Below are 15,749 nucleotides of genomic sequence, written 5' to 3' on the forward strand. Positions count from 1 at the left end.
GAGGCAGCGGAATCTGAGCACCTGGCCACAAGGCTCAGCCTTGTCTTTGAGCTCTGATACAGTCTAGTGAGCTAGCTAGCTGGGAGTTCTTTATTTTATTTTATTTTTTTAACATTCTTTTTTAGTTGTCAATGGACCTTTATTATTTAATTTATTTATATTTGGTGCTGAGAATCGAACCCAGTGCCTCACACTTGCTAGGCAAGCACTCTACAACTGAGCCACAACCCCAGCCCCATGGGCTTGGAGTTCTGGGAGGCATCAAGGGGTGTGATTTAGATGGTGAAATTGTGTTTCTTAACTAGAATCAGGAAAGCAGTCAAGGGACTTGGCTTCTGCTTGGTAGAATGTTCTCTGGCAGGGCTGAGAGTAGAATGAGGCAAGCTAGGAGCCTGGAGCCAGGATGTAAGGATACACTCACTCTCAGGTTCCTGCACGTGGTCCCCTGAAAGTGGATGTTTTTTTTACATTTTGTGCCCTGGATATCTGACTTTTGATCCTACCCCTGGCCTTGTTCTCTGGCCATACATTGTGGCATTTTAACTATGTTCATTGAGAAAGAAGTATATGTGCATAGTGAATGTGTCAAAGTATAAAATGGTGTAGAAAAAGGCTCCCTCCCTCTCCAGATCTTTAGTCTTCTTCTCAGGAGTTAGTGTTACTGACCAGGTGCTTTTATATCCTTGCAGCAGGTCTTTTGGAACTGACCCTGCAGGGACTTCCTTGGGGAATGGACTCCATTCATTAGTTTAGTTCACAGTCATTGAATTTCCACAGTGTGCTCTATTTACTTGTGTGCAGAGAGGACTAGCCCTGCAGGAAATTAGCAACAGAACTGAGAGAAGGAGAAGGTGCTATGCCTGGCATTGTGGAATGAAGATTGTTATCAGTCCCTTCCCCATTTTGGTTCTACATACAAGCTCAGTGAGCACTTCCAGGATATTGTCAGTTTCTTTTCTGATGTGGATCCTTTTTCATCTATGTTATCTTTTTTTTTTTTTCCTTCCCTGTGTCTCTATCTCATTGTCTTTGCCTTGTATCTATCTCTGCTGTTTTCTTTGTGTATTTCTTTTTCTTTTCTTTTTTTGTACTATGAATTGAACCCAAGGGTGCTTTACCACTGAGCTACATCCCAGCCCTTTTTTAAATTTTGAGATAAGGTCTTGCTAAGTTGCTTAGGGTCTTGCTACATTGCTGAGGCTGGCCTCAAACTTGCAATCCTCCTGCCTCTGCTTCCCTAGTTGCTGGGATTACAGGTGTGCACCCTATGTCCAGTTCTGAGTATTTCTTACTCTCTCACTTCTGTTTCTTTTTGTAGTCCTGCTTCCTTCCTCTGCTTACTTGTGGTTTCTGGTCCTCTGTTACCAAGGGCTTGTGTGTTTGACTTGTTGTGGTTCCCAACTCATTTTAGAGTACCCTGCTACTATTAGATTTGGTCTCTTGGTATTCAAATTCCATGTTCCTGGGGGAGACAATCTAAAAAGCCAGCATGGGTCCAATGTCTGGCTTAGTTAGCTATGATGAAGAGGGGAAGCAATTCTCAAGAAGGGACTGGGTAAGTACTTAAAAATATGCTTACTGTATTATATCCACAGGGGTAATCTACAGAGGTCTGTGGATTACTGGTGGCTATTAACTATGTATGTTAGCTGATTAGGCTTAGCCCATACATACAATTTTGATAATCAGGTAGGTCCCTGGGAAGACTTTCCAGCAGCACGCACTCCTTTGGGTTGCTTTTTTGTGTCCATTGATGCCTCCAGTCCCCCCTCATGATTGACTAGTGAACACCTGTGTAATTTGCCAGTGTATTGAGTGAAGCTCTTAAAGCACCATAGAGACTCTTCTCTGTTTACTTCCACAGCTGGCCCTGGGTGTTCTCCTTTTGACACCTTTCTGACAATTGCCTTATCCCAGTGAATTGGCTGTCAAGTGAAAGCCATCGCTACTTTGATTCCAGCAAGGGTTCCTTAGTTCTCCTTTGCTTAGCAGTGAGCTTAAAAACATGCTTTGCTTTTTTTGCCGTCTGAAAATTTGTGATCTTGGGGAAGCACATAAACACCTAAAAGACCTGTTTTAAGACAGATGTCCAAAGGAACCTAGCATCAGACTCTAGCTATGAAGTGGGAATGCCATAGGGTTCAGGGGAGAGAGTACACAGGGAGGGGATAGCTGGTATTTGGGGGGATGGTTTTTAGAGGGAATGGGGACTGAATTAGACCCAGCCCTTTTTGTTTTATTTTGAGACAGAGTCTCAATAAGATGCTGAGGCTGGCTGGCTTCAAAGTTGTGATCCTCCTATCTCAGCCTCCTGAGTAGCTGTGATTACAGGTATGCACCATGTGCCTGGCTACCTTTATTATCTTTGAATATCCACAGTATTGGGACATTCATAGGTGCTGTCAGGTGGGGCAGGTTCAAGTTATCTGTCTATTTGCCTGTTTTGGTTCTCATTTGTCCATTGTTCCCTCTAATTTAGGCAAGAAGGGCAGAAGTGATGCTCTCTGTAAAGAGGGTGGGCCTATGTGCCTTCAGCTTAAGCCTGGCAGTGACTTTATGGTTTTCCTCCTAGGTCTGCTGACATTTGTGAACTGTGCCTATGTCAAGTGGGGCACACGAGTACAGGACACGTTCACTTACGCCAAGGTCCTAGCCCTCATTGCCATCATTGTCATGGGCATTGTTAAACTGTGCCAGGGTAAGAGGGGCCTGAGGTGGGAAGAAGGGTGGATGTCCAGGAGCTCCTCTGGTTCCCTGAGGAAGATATGGGGACTTTGCTAGCTTTACTACTCAGTTCTTTCTGTGTACATGTTAGTGTTTCAGTGAGTTCAAGAGATGGCCTTGAATCTCTTTTTGCCCTTGTAGGCCAGGCTAGATATGTCAGGCCCTCCCTCAGGGCTGCTTTAATTTTGTGGAGACTGGGACCATTGTAAGAAGCCAGTTGAGGGCCTAGAAAGTCTTGAAACTTGGGTCATAATTGGGTCACAAAAGTAACCAGGGGGAGGATAGAGTGGGCTCCTGGGTTTGGGTCTGTGACTGCCAGGCAGTGGATAGGAAAATTTGATCTTCCTGGAGGGGAGTGTCAGGGTGTGTGTGGGTGTGGAAATGAGTGGTTATTTTGTAGCCTTTACTTTTCATCTGAACTTGCATTTAGCATTCTGTCCCAAAGTCAGCTCTTAAGAAAATACTAGAATATTAGGAAACTGACACTGTCTTTCCTTACATAGGCTTTTAAAAGCTTTTCATTTCTAGATCAGAGCAGATTGGCAGTGAGGGTAACAGGCCTCCTAAGATATCCTGAGCCCTTAGAGAAGTCCTGAGAGGTCTTTAGCCAAGGATTTCTCCCTCACTTAACGATCTCATTTTCTAGATCATCCATCCCTAAATGTGTCTGTTTACACCCCATGGGGATCTGAGACCCTCATATAAGACCTATTGAATCATACTTTGGTTGGTTGTTTTTTGTTTTGTTTTGGTACTGGAGTTTGAAATAAAGGTGGGGAGGGGTGCTTTACCACTGAGCTACAGCCCGAGTTCTTTTTAGTTTTTATTTTGAGAGAGGGTCTCACTATGTGGCTGAGGCTAACCTTGCTTGCAATCCTCCTGCCTTAGCCTCCCAAGTTACTGGAATAACAGGCATGTGCCACTGTGCCTGACTTAAGCTTTGGCTGGTTTTAAGTCCAAAAAGCTGTGCTTTTAATAAGTATCCTGTGTGATCAGTCCAGGACCTTTGTGCACTCATGCTAAGTGCAGCCAGCCATCTGGGTGTCCTTGGAGTCTCAAGAACATCTTGGTGTCAGTGATTGTTGAGTAATTCTCCTCCCAAAATCTGTGCTTCAGGGAACCACTGTGTGCAATGACTGACACCCCGGGAGGATGGATATCTATTTTCACTGCTCTTACTGCACACCTAGCCCTTTCTTCCATATTGAAAACTGCATCTAGGCTTTCTGCAGCAGGTTATTACAAGCTTCCTTAGAAGTCTGAGTTCTGTTAAAAAACCTCAGTGTGTCCAAAAGGTCTCTGATCTGGGTGGCAGGGTGCTGCCCTCTGGGATTTCAGATTTGTAGTCTCCAGAGGTCTCTAAAGAGAATGACAGGTGCCTGGGTTGGCTCCCTGAAGAGTGAGTGTGGCCCCATGAGAGACAAGAAAATCTCATTTCCTGTATAGCCTGTGATTTCCTGCCCCGTGCAACCACACCCACTGCAAGTGGAGTGGCAGATCCTTTCTGCAAGACTGATAAACCCACATGACCAAATTGTGCAGTGATGTGGGCCAAGATCCTCACAGGAAGTTCTAATGAGTAGTGGAAAATGACCTCTTTATGTGAAAGCCTTGTGGTGTTATAAAAAATAGAAGAAGAGTTGTGGCCTGCTGTGAGTCATTTGTAGGAAATGGAAATTCCTTAGGGTTTTAGAAAAAATATTGGCACATCCGAGGCAATGCCTTTGTTTTTCTGAGATTGTCTAGTTTTACGGAAGGAATATGAGCTTTTCTGAGGATGTGGGTTGGGTGGTAGAGTACAGGGAACTGGTGGTTGTTGTTCTTTTGGTGCTAAATGATATTTTTTTTTTCTTTCCCTTGTCCTATATTTTCCCTGTCTTTTCTTATCCCTCCTTTTTTTCCTCCCCTTTTTTGCTTTTTTTCATTTTCCTTTCCTCTTTCTTATTATCTTCCCCATTTTTCCTCTTCTCCATACACCTTCCATCCCCCTTTCCCTATTCTCCTTCAACTTCTTTCTTCTCTCTGAATTCCCACCTGCTTTTGTCCCCACAGGACACTCTGAGCACTTTCAGGATGCCTTTGAGGGTTCCTCCTGGGACATGGGAAACCTCTCTCTTGCCCTCTACTCTGCCCTCTTCTCTTACTCAGGTTGGGACACCCTTAATTTTGTAACAGAAGAAATCATAAACCCAGAAAGGTAAAGGTGAGATCACACTCTCAACTCCCCAGCTTGGCTGGAACTCCTGCTGATAATGGGTACATTGCCCTCTTCCCACAGTCTTCCCTCTGCCTCTCATTCCCTCTTCTCTCTATTACCCTTCTCCAGTTAGGAGGGGTTGGAGGTTAGTGAGTGGGAGTGAGTGATGGTGGGAAAGCCCTTGGTTATCACCCTCATGTTTGCACTGGAGGGTCCCCAGGGACCTTCCTAGAGGAGAGGTCTTCAGTGGGCAGCAGTAGATCCAGCTGGGTCTGAGGTGTCAAGACCTTACACTCTGCTGCTGAGACTGCAGCCTGTGAAACCTGAGCTGCTTCTGGCCAGCTGGTCCCCTAGTCTGGCTTCTGGTCTCCATAGGACTAAATCGCTCCTTGGATTTGTCCTGAGATGATAGATACAGAAGGATTATGAACCCTGTGGGACTCATTGGACCTTCTGTGGCAAGGATTTTCTGTATTTCTCAATAGAAAGAGCCCCGGGGCACTGGATGTATACCCACTCTAGGCCACATGGGGAAAGACTGCCTCAAAGACTTAGAGGCCAGGGAACTATTAAATGTTAGGAAAATTTCCCTAGAGACTTACTGAACTTTGATCCCTAGGAGAGGTGGGTTCTAGGTAGGGTTCCAGGTTCTATCTCACTTGTCCTGACAGAAATTTGCCCTTGGCCATTGGGATTTCTATGCCAATTGTGACGTTTATCTACATCCTGACCAACGTGGCCTATTACACAGTGCTGAACATTTCCGATGTCCTTAACAGTGATGCAGTGGCTGTGGTGAGTCTCTTGGAAACCTCATTTTCTTCTCATCTTATGATCCTCAGCCCCCGTAAATGGCCTAGTCTCTCCTCTGCAACTACTCCAGCTCTGAAAGATGACGGGATGGGTCTAGGCCAGATGGTGGGCTGTTCAGCAGTGACTACTTTTGTCCTGAGATTGTCAATGCACAGGATTTGAAACCCTGTCCTGTGTTGAGTGCCCCTTCTGTGCTCTGCCACCAGACATTTGCTGACCAGACATTTGGCATGTTCAGCTGGACCATCCCTATTGCTGTTGCCCTGTCCTGCTTTGGGGGCCTCAATGCATCTATCTTTGCTTCATCAAGGTATGTATCTCAGCTTTACCAATAATACTCTACAACATTTAATTTTCTAGAGCTGTAGGTATAAGAGATTGTCTTTTTTCTGTCCCTCTTATAGGCAGAAACTCTCTTGTGTGGGAGCGTGTGTTTGTTTTTGTGCAAACATTTGTATACTGGTACCTCATGTTTCTGTCTGATGTTAGGATGGATGGTAAGGGTATAGGGGAGGAAGGAAATAGCTTATAGTAGTGACCGTGGCAGGTACCAAGTTTTAGGCTCCTTGTGGGTTATACTAAAGTCCCAGGATTTGTACTTTCAATAAATTAATAACTGAGCATTTGGTATATACCAGGTACTAGTGCTGCAAACAGGATGACTCTGCCCCTCACTTCACAGAGAACACTGAGGCTGTTAAGTAGGCTCCTGCTCTTCTCTCAGTGCACAGAACTGTCTTCCTATTGATGCAGATAAAGAATTATGTCTCCTTCCATTAGCTGGCCTCAGGGGTTAGCACTTCCCCTTTTTTTAAGCATTTGCTTCATCACTTATCCCATCTCTTTGGTGGATGTTCACTTGGAGCCAGCTCTCCATGTCTTTCTCTTATTTCTACTTAGAGAAGTCACAGCTTTTCCCATCTCTCCTTTTCCCCTTACATGAAACACTGTGTGTGGGTGTCTGCTTGGGATTGAACTAGATCCCTACATATATTAAATACATACTCCACCCTTATCCCTGGTATGTACTTGAGAACAGTAGTCAACATTTCATTTTCCACTTATAGTTTGGCTTCTGTTACTTGACAGATATTCTTTTTTTTTTTTTTTTTTTAAGAATTTCTGTTTTAGTTGTAGATGAACACAATATCTTTATTTTGTTTATTTATTTTTTTATGTGGTGCTGAGGATTGAACCCAGTGCCTCACACATGCTAGGTGAGCACTCTACCACTGAGCCACAACCCTAGCCCTTGACAAATATTCTTATTAAGAATACCTTCCTTTTAGCCTGTCTTCAGTCCTCATTCAACTGGACCTCTGAAGCAAGTGATGCTGAACACTTTCTCTTTCTGAAACTATTTGCCTGGCTTCTGAGACATTTGATAACTGAGAAGAAGACTTCTTTTCTGATTATTCATCCATTTATCCTATAAATGGTTTTGTCCCCAGGGCCAGGAGTGTAGCATTTAATATATATTTGCCACATGAACACACAGAAGGATGAATCAGTAAAAGCTTTGTCCCATTCATTCTTTTTACTAGTTTTTACACACCAATATATGTATCTGTGGCATCTCTGGGGCAACCAGAGTAATAGAGTTTTCAGGGCCTTAGTAAAGAATATAGTGTATCCAGCATGATGGCGCACACCTGTAATCCCAGCAGCTCGGAAGACTGAGGCAGGAGGATTGTGAGTTCCAAGCCAGCCTCAGCAACGATGAGGCGCTAAGCAACTCAGTGAGACCCTGTCTCTAAATAAAATAAAAAATAGGGCTGGGGATGTGGTTCAGTGGCTGAGTGCCCCGAGTTCAATGCCCACCCCCTCACCCCGCCCCCCCCCCCCCCCCCCGCCCCGAAAACATAGTGTCATTCTCCCTCAACTTAGCCTGGTGTGGCTCTTCACAGGGTGCCCCACCCAACATGGTACTCTCCGTAGCCTCATGCTTACTGATGCTCCAAGACATCTCACTTGGCTCTGCCAGTTGTCCCAGATAGTGGGTGCTTTCTCACCTCTCTCGGTCGTCTTGTGGCATTGGCAGTAAGGGGGTGGAGGACACTTGGAGAATGATGTCAAAGTTGCTGCCTGTGTTATCTTTTTTGCTTTGTCTTCTTTGCTTTGTCAGCTATTTGAGGCTTCGTACATCTTTGCCTCCTCTCCTGTTCCAGCATGCCCTTTGTCATATTTCTCCTCTATCTAGTACAAATTATTAGCCTAATGAACAAATTCCAATATCTTGCCTTATAATGTCTTTCCAGGTGATGTCATTGACCCTAGGACTCTGTGAGATGGCCCCCAAGTATCTCAGACTTACTGTGAACTCCACATGGGATTTCTCTCCAGTTGTGCCCCATGTTTTTTCTTACTTGGCTACTTGGTATCTTGATTTTTTTCCCTTGGTGCCACCCTGTTCCCCCCAGCTCAAACTTGCACATAAACATACACACACATACAGTCACAGTACAATGCTTGAGGTTATGCTATCTGTCTTGTTCATTCTTCAACCTTGGTACCCACCTTTAGGGCTCTGATATTATGGAACAATTGTAATGGATGACCTTGTCTGGCCTTTCTTTCATACCCTAGCATCTTCCTGCTTTAGTGTGGCCACCATGATGCCACCAGGGGTCACCAGAGGGCAGTAAGTCCTAACAGGTCTTTATTTCAAAGTCACAACTGGCTCCCAGCTGGGCCTTTTTATACAGGTAATTCCAGGCACTCCCTCCTTGTATACTTCATCCTGGGTCTTTGAATTGTAGCATCAGCATTCAAAGAAGCAGTGCTCTTTCATGCCTCCAAGCTCTTTTACCTTCGTACATGTTGGTTCCCCACCTACCCACTCCTGGCAAACTCTAGTTCTTCTTCTAGCCCAGATGTGGTCATCTTTGTAAAACTTTTTAATCCCTCAGCCAACCCTCAAGCCTAGTGAATGAGTGCTATGCACTCTGATGCTGCTGGCTACCCTGGATACCATTTCATTTTCATGCTGGTCTGTTTTTCAGTTGATAAAGCTCATTAGGTATAGAGTGGAGGCCTGGGTTCTCTCTTTGATCCCTATACTCACCTTGGCCTATCATATATCAGGTACTTGGGGAAGATATACTCTGAGCACAAATAGAAATCTGGCAGCTCTTCTTTAAAAGCCATTGGGTTGGCTATGAATTTGTAATATGGCAGAGTGGAGGTATCCCTGGGAAATGGATTGTTGTGCTAGGAAGCAATGGCAGGGTGTGGCATCTGTGGGATGTTGGTGAGATATCTGGTTGAGAGAAGCATGGGTATCTGTGGGGGATAGCAAATTCCATTGCTGATGGCCTGGGGTGGTCAGTGGATAATGATTGGGGGGTGGTTCTAGGGTATTAGTGAGGGGCTTATGGCTAAGGGTGGAGGCATCTGTGGGTATTATGACTAATGAGTTGGGCATGCATAGAGCCTGGGAGACTGTCCCCTTTTTCTGGGGCTCTAGGCTTTTTTTGTCCAAGTGAGGAGTATGGCTCACTAAAAGAAACATGTTTACACATTTCTTACCCCTCCAGGTTGTTCTTCGTGGGCTCACGTGAGGGCCACCTCCCAGATCTTCTGTCTATGATTCACATTGAGCGTTTTACACCCATCCCAGCTTTGTTGTTCAATGTAAGCTTTGTTGGGGGCAGTATGGGCTTGGGCATGTCTGTGCAGGGCTCCTAATTCTAACTAGGGTGTTTTATATGGAAGAGTGTTTTAGTCCCTTGTTTTTTTTCCCCCCTTGAAACCAAAATACCCAAAAAGAACAACTTAGAGGAGGAAAATTTTATTTGGCGCTCACAGTTTCAGAGATCTCAGTCCACAGACGGCCAATTTTATTAATTTGGGCCTAAGGTGAGGCAGCACATCATGGGGGAAGAGTCCAGCAGAAGAGCTTCCTTCATGGCAGCAAGGAAGCTCAGAGAAAGAGAGGGAAGAGACTGCAGGGAAAATGCACACTTCCAGAACACCTAGCCAAGTGACCACCTCCTCCAGCCACACCCCACCACCCGGCCCATTCATACTACGATGGATGGATTAGATTACAGCTCTTAGAATTCAATCACTTTACCTCTGAACATTCCTGCATTAACATAGGAGCTTTGTGGGGAGCATCTCATATCCAAATCATAACAAACAGGGACCCAGAGAAAGGCTTACTCTGAGATTTGAAAAGCAGTTCATCATATATTTTGCATTGTGGGGATGAAACCCAATGTCTTTTGCATGCTAGCACATTCTACTACTGAGCTACATCCCTTAATACAAGGTCCTCACTTATCTCTTTAAATTTTTAAATCTTTTGTTGATAATTTGGGGTAATTTTAGGTACGGAGAATTCTTCATACTTGAGTTTAAGCAAACCCAAACTGTCTCAGGACTGTAGTCCCTGACTCTTGTCCCCCAGGATTCTTCTTCTTTTTTTTTTTTTTAAATAAAATGTATTTATTTATTTTAAATAGGTATATATGTCAACTGAGTGCATTTTGATTCATTGTACACAACTGCAGCACAACTTTTTATTTCTCTGATTATACGTGATGTAGCCTCGCACCATATGTGCACTCATACATGTACCTAGGGTAATAATGCCCATCACATTTCATCATCTTTACTACTCCCATACTCTCTCCTCTTGTTCCTCCCCTTTGCCCAATCAAAGTTCCTCCATTTTTCCCTGTTCCCCCCCATTATGGATCAGCATCCACTTATCATCAGAGAGAACATTAGGCCTTTGGTTTTTGGATTGGTTTGTTTCTCTTAGCATGATATTCTCCATCTCCATCCATTTACCTGCAAATGCCATGATTTTATTCTCTTTTAATGCTGAGTAATATTCCATTGTTTATATATACCCGTTTCTTTATCCATTCATCTATTGAAGGGCATCTAGGTTGGCTCCACAGTTTAGCTATTGTGAATTGAGCTGCTATAAACATTGATGTGGCTGCCTTATTATAGCGTGCTGATTTTAAGTCCATTGGGTATGACTGAGGAGTGGGATAGCTGGGTCAAATGGTGGTTCCATTCCAAGTTTTCTAAGGAATCTCCATATTGTTTTCCAGAGTGGCACACCAATTTGCAGTTCCACCAGCAATGTATGACTGTGCCTTTTCCCCCACATCCTCGCCAACACTTATTGTTGGTATTCTTGATACCATTCTGACTGGCGTGAGATGAAATCTTAGTTTTGATTTGCATTTCTCTAATTACTAGAAACATAGAACATTTTGTCATATATTTGTTGATTGATTGTATATATTCTTCTGGAAAAGATAGCACAGCTCCTTAGCCCATTTTGTTTTTGTTTTTTTTTTTTGAGTTCTTTATATATCCAGGGGATTAGTGCTCTATTTGACGTGCATGTGGCAAAAATTAGCTTCCAGAATGTAGGCTCTTTCTTCACTTCATCGATTGTTTCTTTTGCTGAGAAGAAGCTTTTTAGTTTGAATCCATCCCATTTATTGATTCTTGAGATTATTTCTTGTGCTTTAGGAGTCTTGTTAAGGAAGTCAGGGCCTAATCTGACATGATGAAGATTTTGGCCTACTTTTTCTTCTATTAGGCACAGGGTCTTTGGTCTAATTCCTAGGTCCTTGATCCACTTTGAGCTGAATTTTGTGCATGGTGAGAGAAATGGGTTTAAGTTTCATTTTGCTACATATGGATTTCTAGTTTTCTCAGCACCATCTGTTGAAGAGTCTTTTCTCCAATGTATGTTTTTGGCTCCTTTGTCTAGTATGAGATAATTGTATTTATGTGGGTTTGTCCTCCTCCAGGATTCTTTGTTCTAGAGGGCAAGTTCTGTCATACCCACCCCTCATCCCACCTCTCTTGGAGGTATGGATCCATTTTGCTAATCTGCTTTTTTCATACTGGGGATTGAGTCCAGGAGCATTCTATCTCTAAGCCCTTTTCTTTTAAATTTTATTTTTGAGACAGGGTCTTGTTAAATTGCCCAGGTGGAGCTGGGTGTACTGGTGCATGCCTGAAATCCCAGCTACTCAGGAGGCTGAGGCAGGAGGATCATAAATTTGAGACCAGCTTCAGCAATTTAGTGAGATCCTGTCTCAAAATACAAATCTTTTTTTTTTTTTTTTGAGAGAGAGAGAGAATCTTTTTTTAAATTTTCGGCGGACACAAGATCTTTGTTTGTATGTGGTGCTGAGGATCGAACCTGGGCCGCATGCATGCCAGGCAAGCGCGCTACCACTTGAGCCACATCCCCAACCCTCAAAATACAAATCTTTAAAAGTCCCTGGGTTCAATCCCAGTACCGTAAAAATAGATAGCTAGATAGCACAGACAGGCCTGAAACTTGTGATACTTCTACCTCAGTCTCTCTAGTAGCTGGGATTTACAAGCCTGTGCCACCACACCTGGTGCTAATCTGCATTTCTGAAGCCAAACAATCCAAGTTTAGCATCTTCCTAGGGTAGAGTGTGATTCATGTTGAGGTTGGTGCATTGAGGGCAAGTTCTAGAGGGCAAGTTCTGCCATCAGAAGAGGAGAGAACTTGCCTTGCTATTGAAGTGCTTGCAACAAGAAAGGAGGCACTGATTGTAGGAAGGGCCTAACAGAAGAAGGTGAGGCGCTGCCTTGAAGATTAATGTGAAGAACAGGTGTATATAATACCAAGAGGTCACTGAAAACCAGAGATAATCTGGTGAAGCTACATCAGATCTGATGATTGCTGGAAGGTGGACTCTCCTGGGGTGGGCTTTTGGTGATAATATTCCCCTCCTCTCCCTTGCTGCTTTCCCCAGTGTACAATGACACTCATCTACCTCACCGTGGAGGATGTTTTCCTGCTCATCAACTACTTCAGCTTCAGCTACTGGTTCTTTGTGGGCCTGTCTGTTGTTGGACAGCTCTACCTTCGCTGGAAGGAGCCCGATCGGCCCCGGCCACTCAAGGTCAGCAGCTCTGTGCAGACAAGGAAGTGGGGGCCCTCTCCCTAGTATGCCTTCTTACCCATGCCCTATTCCCTTATCTCATCTCATTTAATATCTCACCCCCCTCCATTTCAGCTGAGCCTATTTTTTCCCATCGTGTTCTGCATATGCTCCTTGTTTCTGGTGATTGTGCCTCTCTTCAGTGACACCATCAATTCTCTCATTGGCATTGGGATTGCCCTCTCCGGGGTCCCTGTCTACTTCGTGGGTGTTTACCTTCCAGAATCCCGGAGGCCTCTCTTTCTTCGGAATGTCCTGGGTGAGTTTCTTTGTCCCATCACTTATTGGCTATATACACATGTGCACAGGTTCCCACAGGGGCTAACTACTCCCCTTGCCACTGCTGGTGATTTTTTGGAGGATGAGACCTGGCTGCTCACGAGACTTTTCTTTTGATCTTGACATGATCTCTTTAGTTCTGATTTTAGAGTCCTATTTGGGGGTTAAAGCATTATCTCTTGACAGTACAAGGAAAACAAGTGGTCATGCCTCAGACTGGCTGGGTATGGAATGAGGACAAGGAGGCTGGATAGTGGGGAGGGGTGAAGCCTGGCCCAGGGTACCTAAGGGACAGGTGGGAAAGGAGCCACAAATGTGCTTTTAGCCTTCAGTTTGTTCAGGTTGGGGCTGCAGCTAAATGTGTTTGCTAAAACCTATGATTCTTTGTTTTCATTTAGCTACCATCACCAGAATCACCCAGCAACTTTGCTTTTGTGTCCTGACTGAGCTAGATGTAACTGAAGAGAAAAAGATTGAGAGGAAAACTGACTAGAGGCCAGAAGTGACATTCCCTGAGGCCTGGAAAGCTGGCCACCTGTGGCCATAACCACCAAAGTCCAGATAACAAGACTATGTGGGCCTAGCCCTCCTGAATTAAAGGAGCCTATTGAGCCACATTCTGTAAGGGGACTCAGGGCCAGTGCTCACTCATTGGTAAGCTATGGGAGGAGACTCAGGGTTGGGGATACCTGAAGGTGGGGACCTCAGGGTAGAGGGGGGTTGGGGAACAGGGGAATGGTTGTTTAGTTTTGCAGTGTGAGTAGGTGCACCCCTGACATACTGGGTAAGTTGCTACAGAGGAGAGGAAGTGCTAGATTGATGGCTCTGATTGTGGTTCACAGCATGTGAAGTTTGAACCAAAAGTCTCTAAAGTGAGGATACTTTATGGGAGCTTTCCTCTGACCAGGTGCAACCTCCTGATGTTAGAGGCTCAAAATGCTACCATTTCTTCCTCTGGCTCAGAATTCTTCCCTGGGAAGAGGGTTATATTCCTTGTTTGTTTTGGGGGAGGCGCAAACAGCAAGCTTTATTTAACTGATGTGGGAACAGTGTCTCCCCTTTCCTGAATTCCACAAGAGAAATACTATTCTGTGTAATGGAACTTCACACTCAAACAATAAGCTTGACAGGAGGAAGGCTGTTCATGGTCTCAATGGTGGCCACTGAAGTTCCATATTGTCAAGGTTGACTTCTCATTTGTGTCCATGTGCTTAGGGAGCCACAGGATTTTGCTGTATACAGATTAGCCTTCTTTTGGAGGAGGTCCTGCCTGACTGAATTTCCCTGGAACACATTTGCACTTATGGTCAAAATCCTTAAGAAAAGAGGCAAGCTTCTGGCACTGTAATGAGTTGATTTTGGCCATCTGCCTACCTGTACCTTCCTAGCTGGAACCATGATGCTTTGGCAGAGGCTGCAGTCCCAAAATAAGGGCTGGGGAAGACCTCCCTGTTCCAGCTAAGGGGGAGCAGCTCTGTGGCTAACTGGACACTGCCACTGCTACCACCAAATTCAAATTCCAGTATTCCTTTACTTATTGATATTTAACCTGGAACACCAATTCTAGCAAAAGAATGTTCATTAATGTATAGGAAATAATAGTCTGTGTGTGTTTAAAAATTCAAAATACCCCAAACCGAGTCTCTCTGCCCTGAGAGATGTCTCAATGTGGTGGTAAATCAGATTCTGATAATAGATTTTATGTTCACTTTCACACGATCTTCAGTTGAGTCTTACCTGCAAAAGTGAACTTTAAGGATTTTTAAAATCATGGACATATACTTTAGTTTATAGATAGGTCTTGTGTTACTAGCAACTGGCTCAGGTTTGACAAGTAGATATGAACAAATTTATGAGTCAGAAATCTGGTAATACTAATATTTTTGAAGGATAATCCTTTATTTTATTGAAACCTTAGGTCATTGTTCTAGTTGATACAGTTAATCTCTGGGTTTCTGGTATGAAGTTTGAGAGGGCTGAAATGTTCTGGAATTCAGGAGGGTCACCTGAAATCTATCCACTATCAGTAATTTGGGGGAACATCTTACGGACCCAAGTCATCAAATAACTTGTTCCTTTCTGAAAGGGCCAGTGTGAGGGACTGCTGTGCAGACCCAAGCAAGCCCACTCTGGTGCTGAAAGTAGTCATTTTCTTTTTCTGAAAACCTCACACCAGGCTGCATCCTGGCTTCTGTTATTGGCACCAGGCTTTGTTTACACTCCAAGCTGCCTCAGTGTGGGTCACAGGGATAGTGTACTCCTTTCCTGCCCACCTTCCCTTGCCCCTGAGGCCTTGCAGGGCTGCAGTCTCAGGAAGCACTTGGTACTTGTGGGACTTCTATTTTTTTTCCTGTGGAGATCAGTGAAGACTCTAGGGGAAAAGCTACTTCAACCTCAATCTGGCACCTCAGCTAACTTTCAAGAATGGAAAGCAACTAACTTTGGTGCTTAAGTTGGGCCACCAGGTCAGTCCAGAGCAGCAGGTTTGGCCTAATGGGATCTTCCTTCATGGCTGCATTGGATTATACAACTGTTCTGGGATGCCCCCAGATACTGTCATCTTAGGCCCAGAAGAACTTGTTGGTCTGGCACATCCCATGGACATCTTGTCTTTAGATTTTGGAATTGGTCGACAGTGAAGACAAGAACTGTGGGGCAATCTTTCCTTCTGATCATTCTTCACCAAACTGACCCCAGTTGCAGACAAGGTAATTACCTTGGACATATACTTGCTTAATAAAGTTTTAGGGGAGCATGATCAGTTGTCTTTGGTTCAG

General features: G+C 44.3%; 1 protein-coding gene across 5 annotated transcripts in view; it reads left to right on the top strand.

Annotated features, from left to right (window-relative positions):
* The window catches only part of Slc7a6 (solute carrier family 7 member 6), a 35,411-nt gene extending 19,681 nt beyond the window's left edge, over positions 1-15,730 (top strand). For all 5 annotated transcript variants that reach the window (XM_027932980.3, XM_027932981.2, XM_027932982.2 and 2 more), the window contains 8 exons: positions 2,573-2,698; positions 4,777-4,921; positions 5,593-5,716; positions 5,941-6,044; positions 9,271-9,367; positions 12,505-12,654; positions 12,769-12,952; positions 13,371-15,730. In XM_027932980.3, coding sequence (XP_027788781.1) covers positions 2,573-2,698; positions 4,777-4,921; positions 5,593-5,716; positions 5,941-6,044; positions 9,271-9,367; positions 12,505-12,654; positions 12,769-12,952; positions 13,371-13,465 — 1,025 coding nt within the window. In that variant the 3' untranslated portion in view covers positions 13,466-15,730. The remainder of the gene's footprint in view (positions 1-2,572; positions 2,699-4,776; positions 4,922-5,592; positions 5,717-5,940; positions 6,045-9,270; positions 9,368-12,504; positions 12,655-12,768; positions 12,953-13,370) is intronic.
* The last annotated feature ends 19 nt before the right edge of the window (positions 15,731-15,749 follow it).

Source organism: Marmota flaviventris, chromosome 18 (genome assembly GCF_047511675.1).
Source record: "Marmota flaviventris isolate mMarFla1 chromosome 18, mMarFla1.hap1, whole genome shotgun sequence".
NCBI classification, from domain to species: domain Eukaryota; kingdom Metazoa; phylum Chordata; class Mammalia; order Rodentia; family Sciuridae; genus Marmota; species Marmota flaviventris.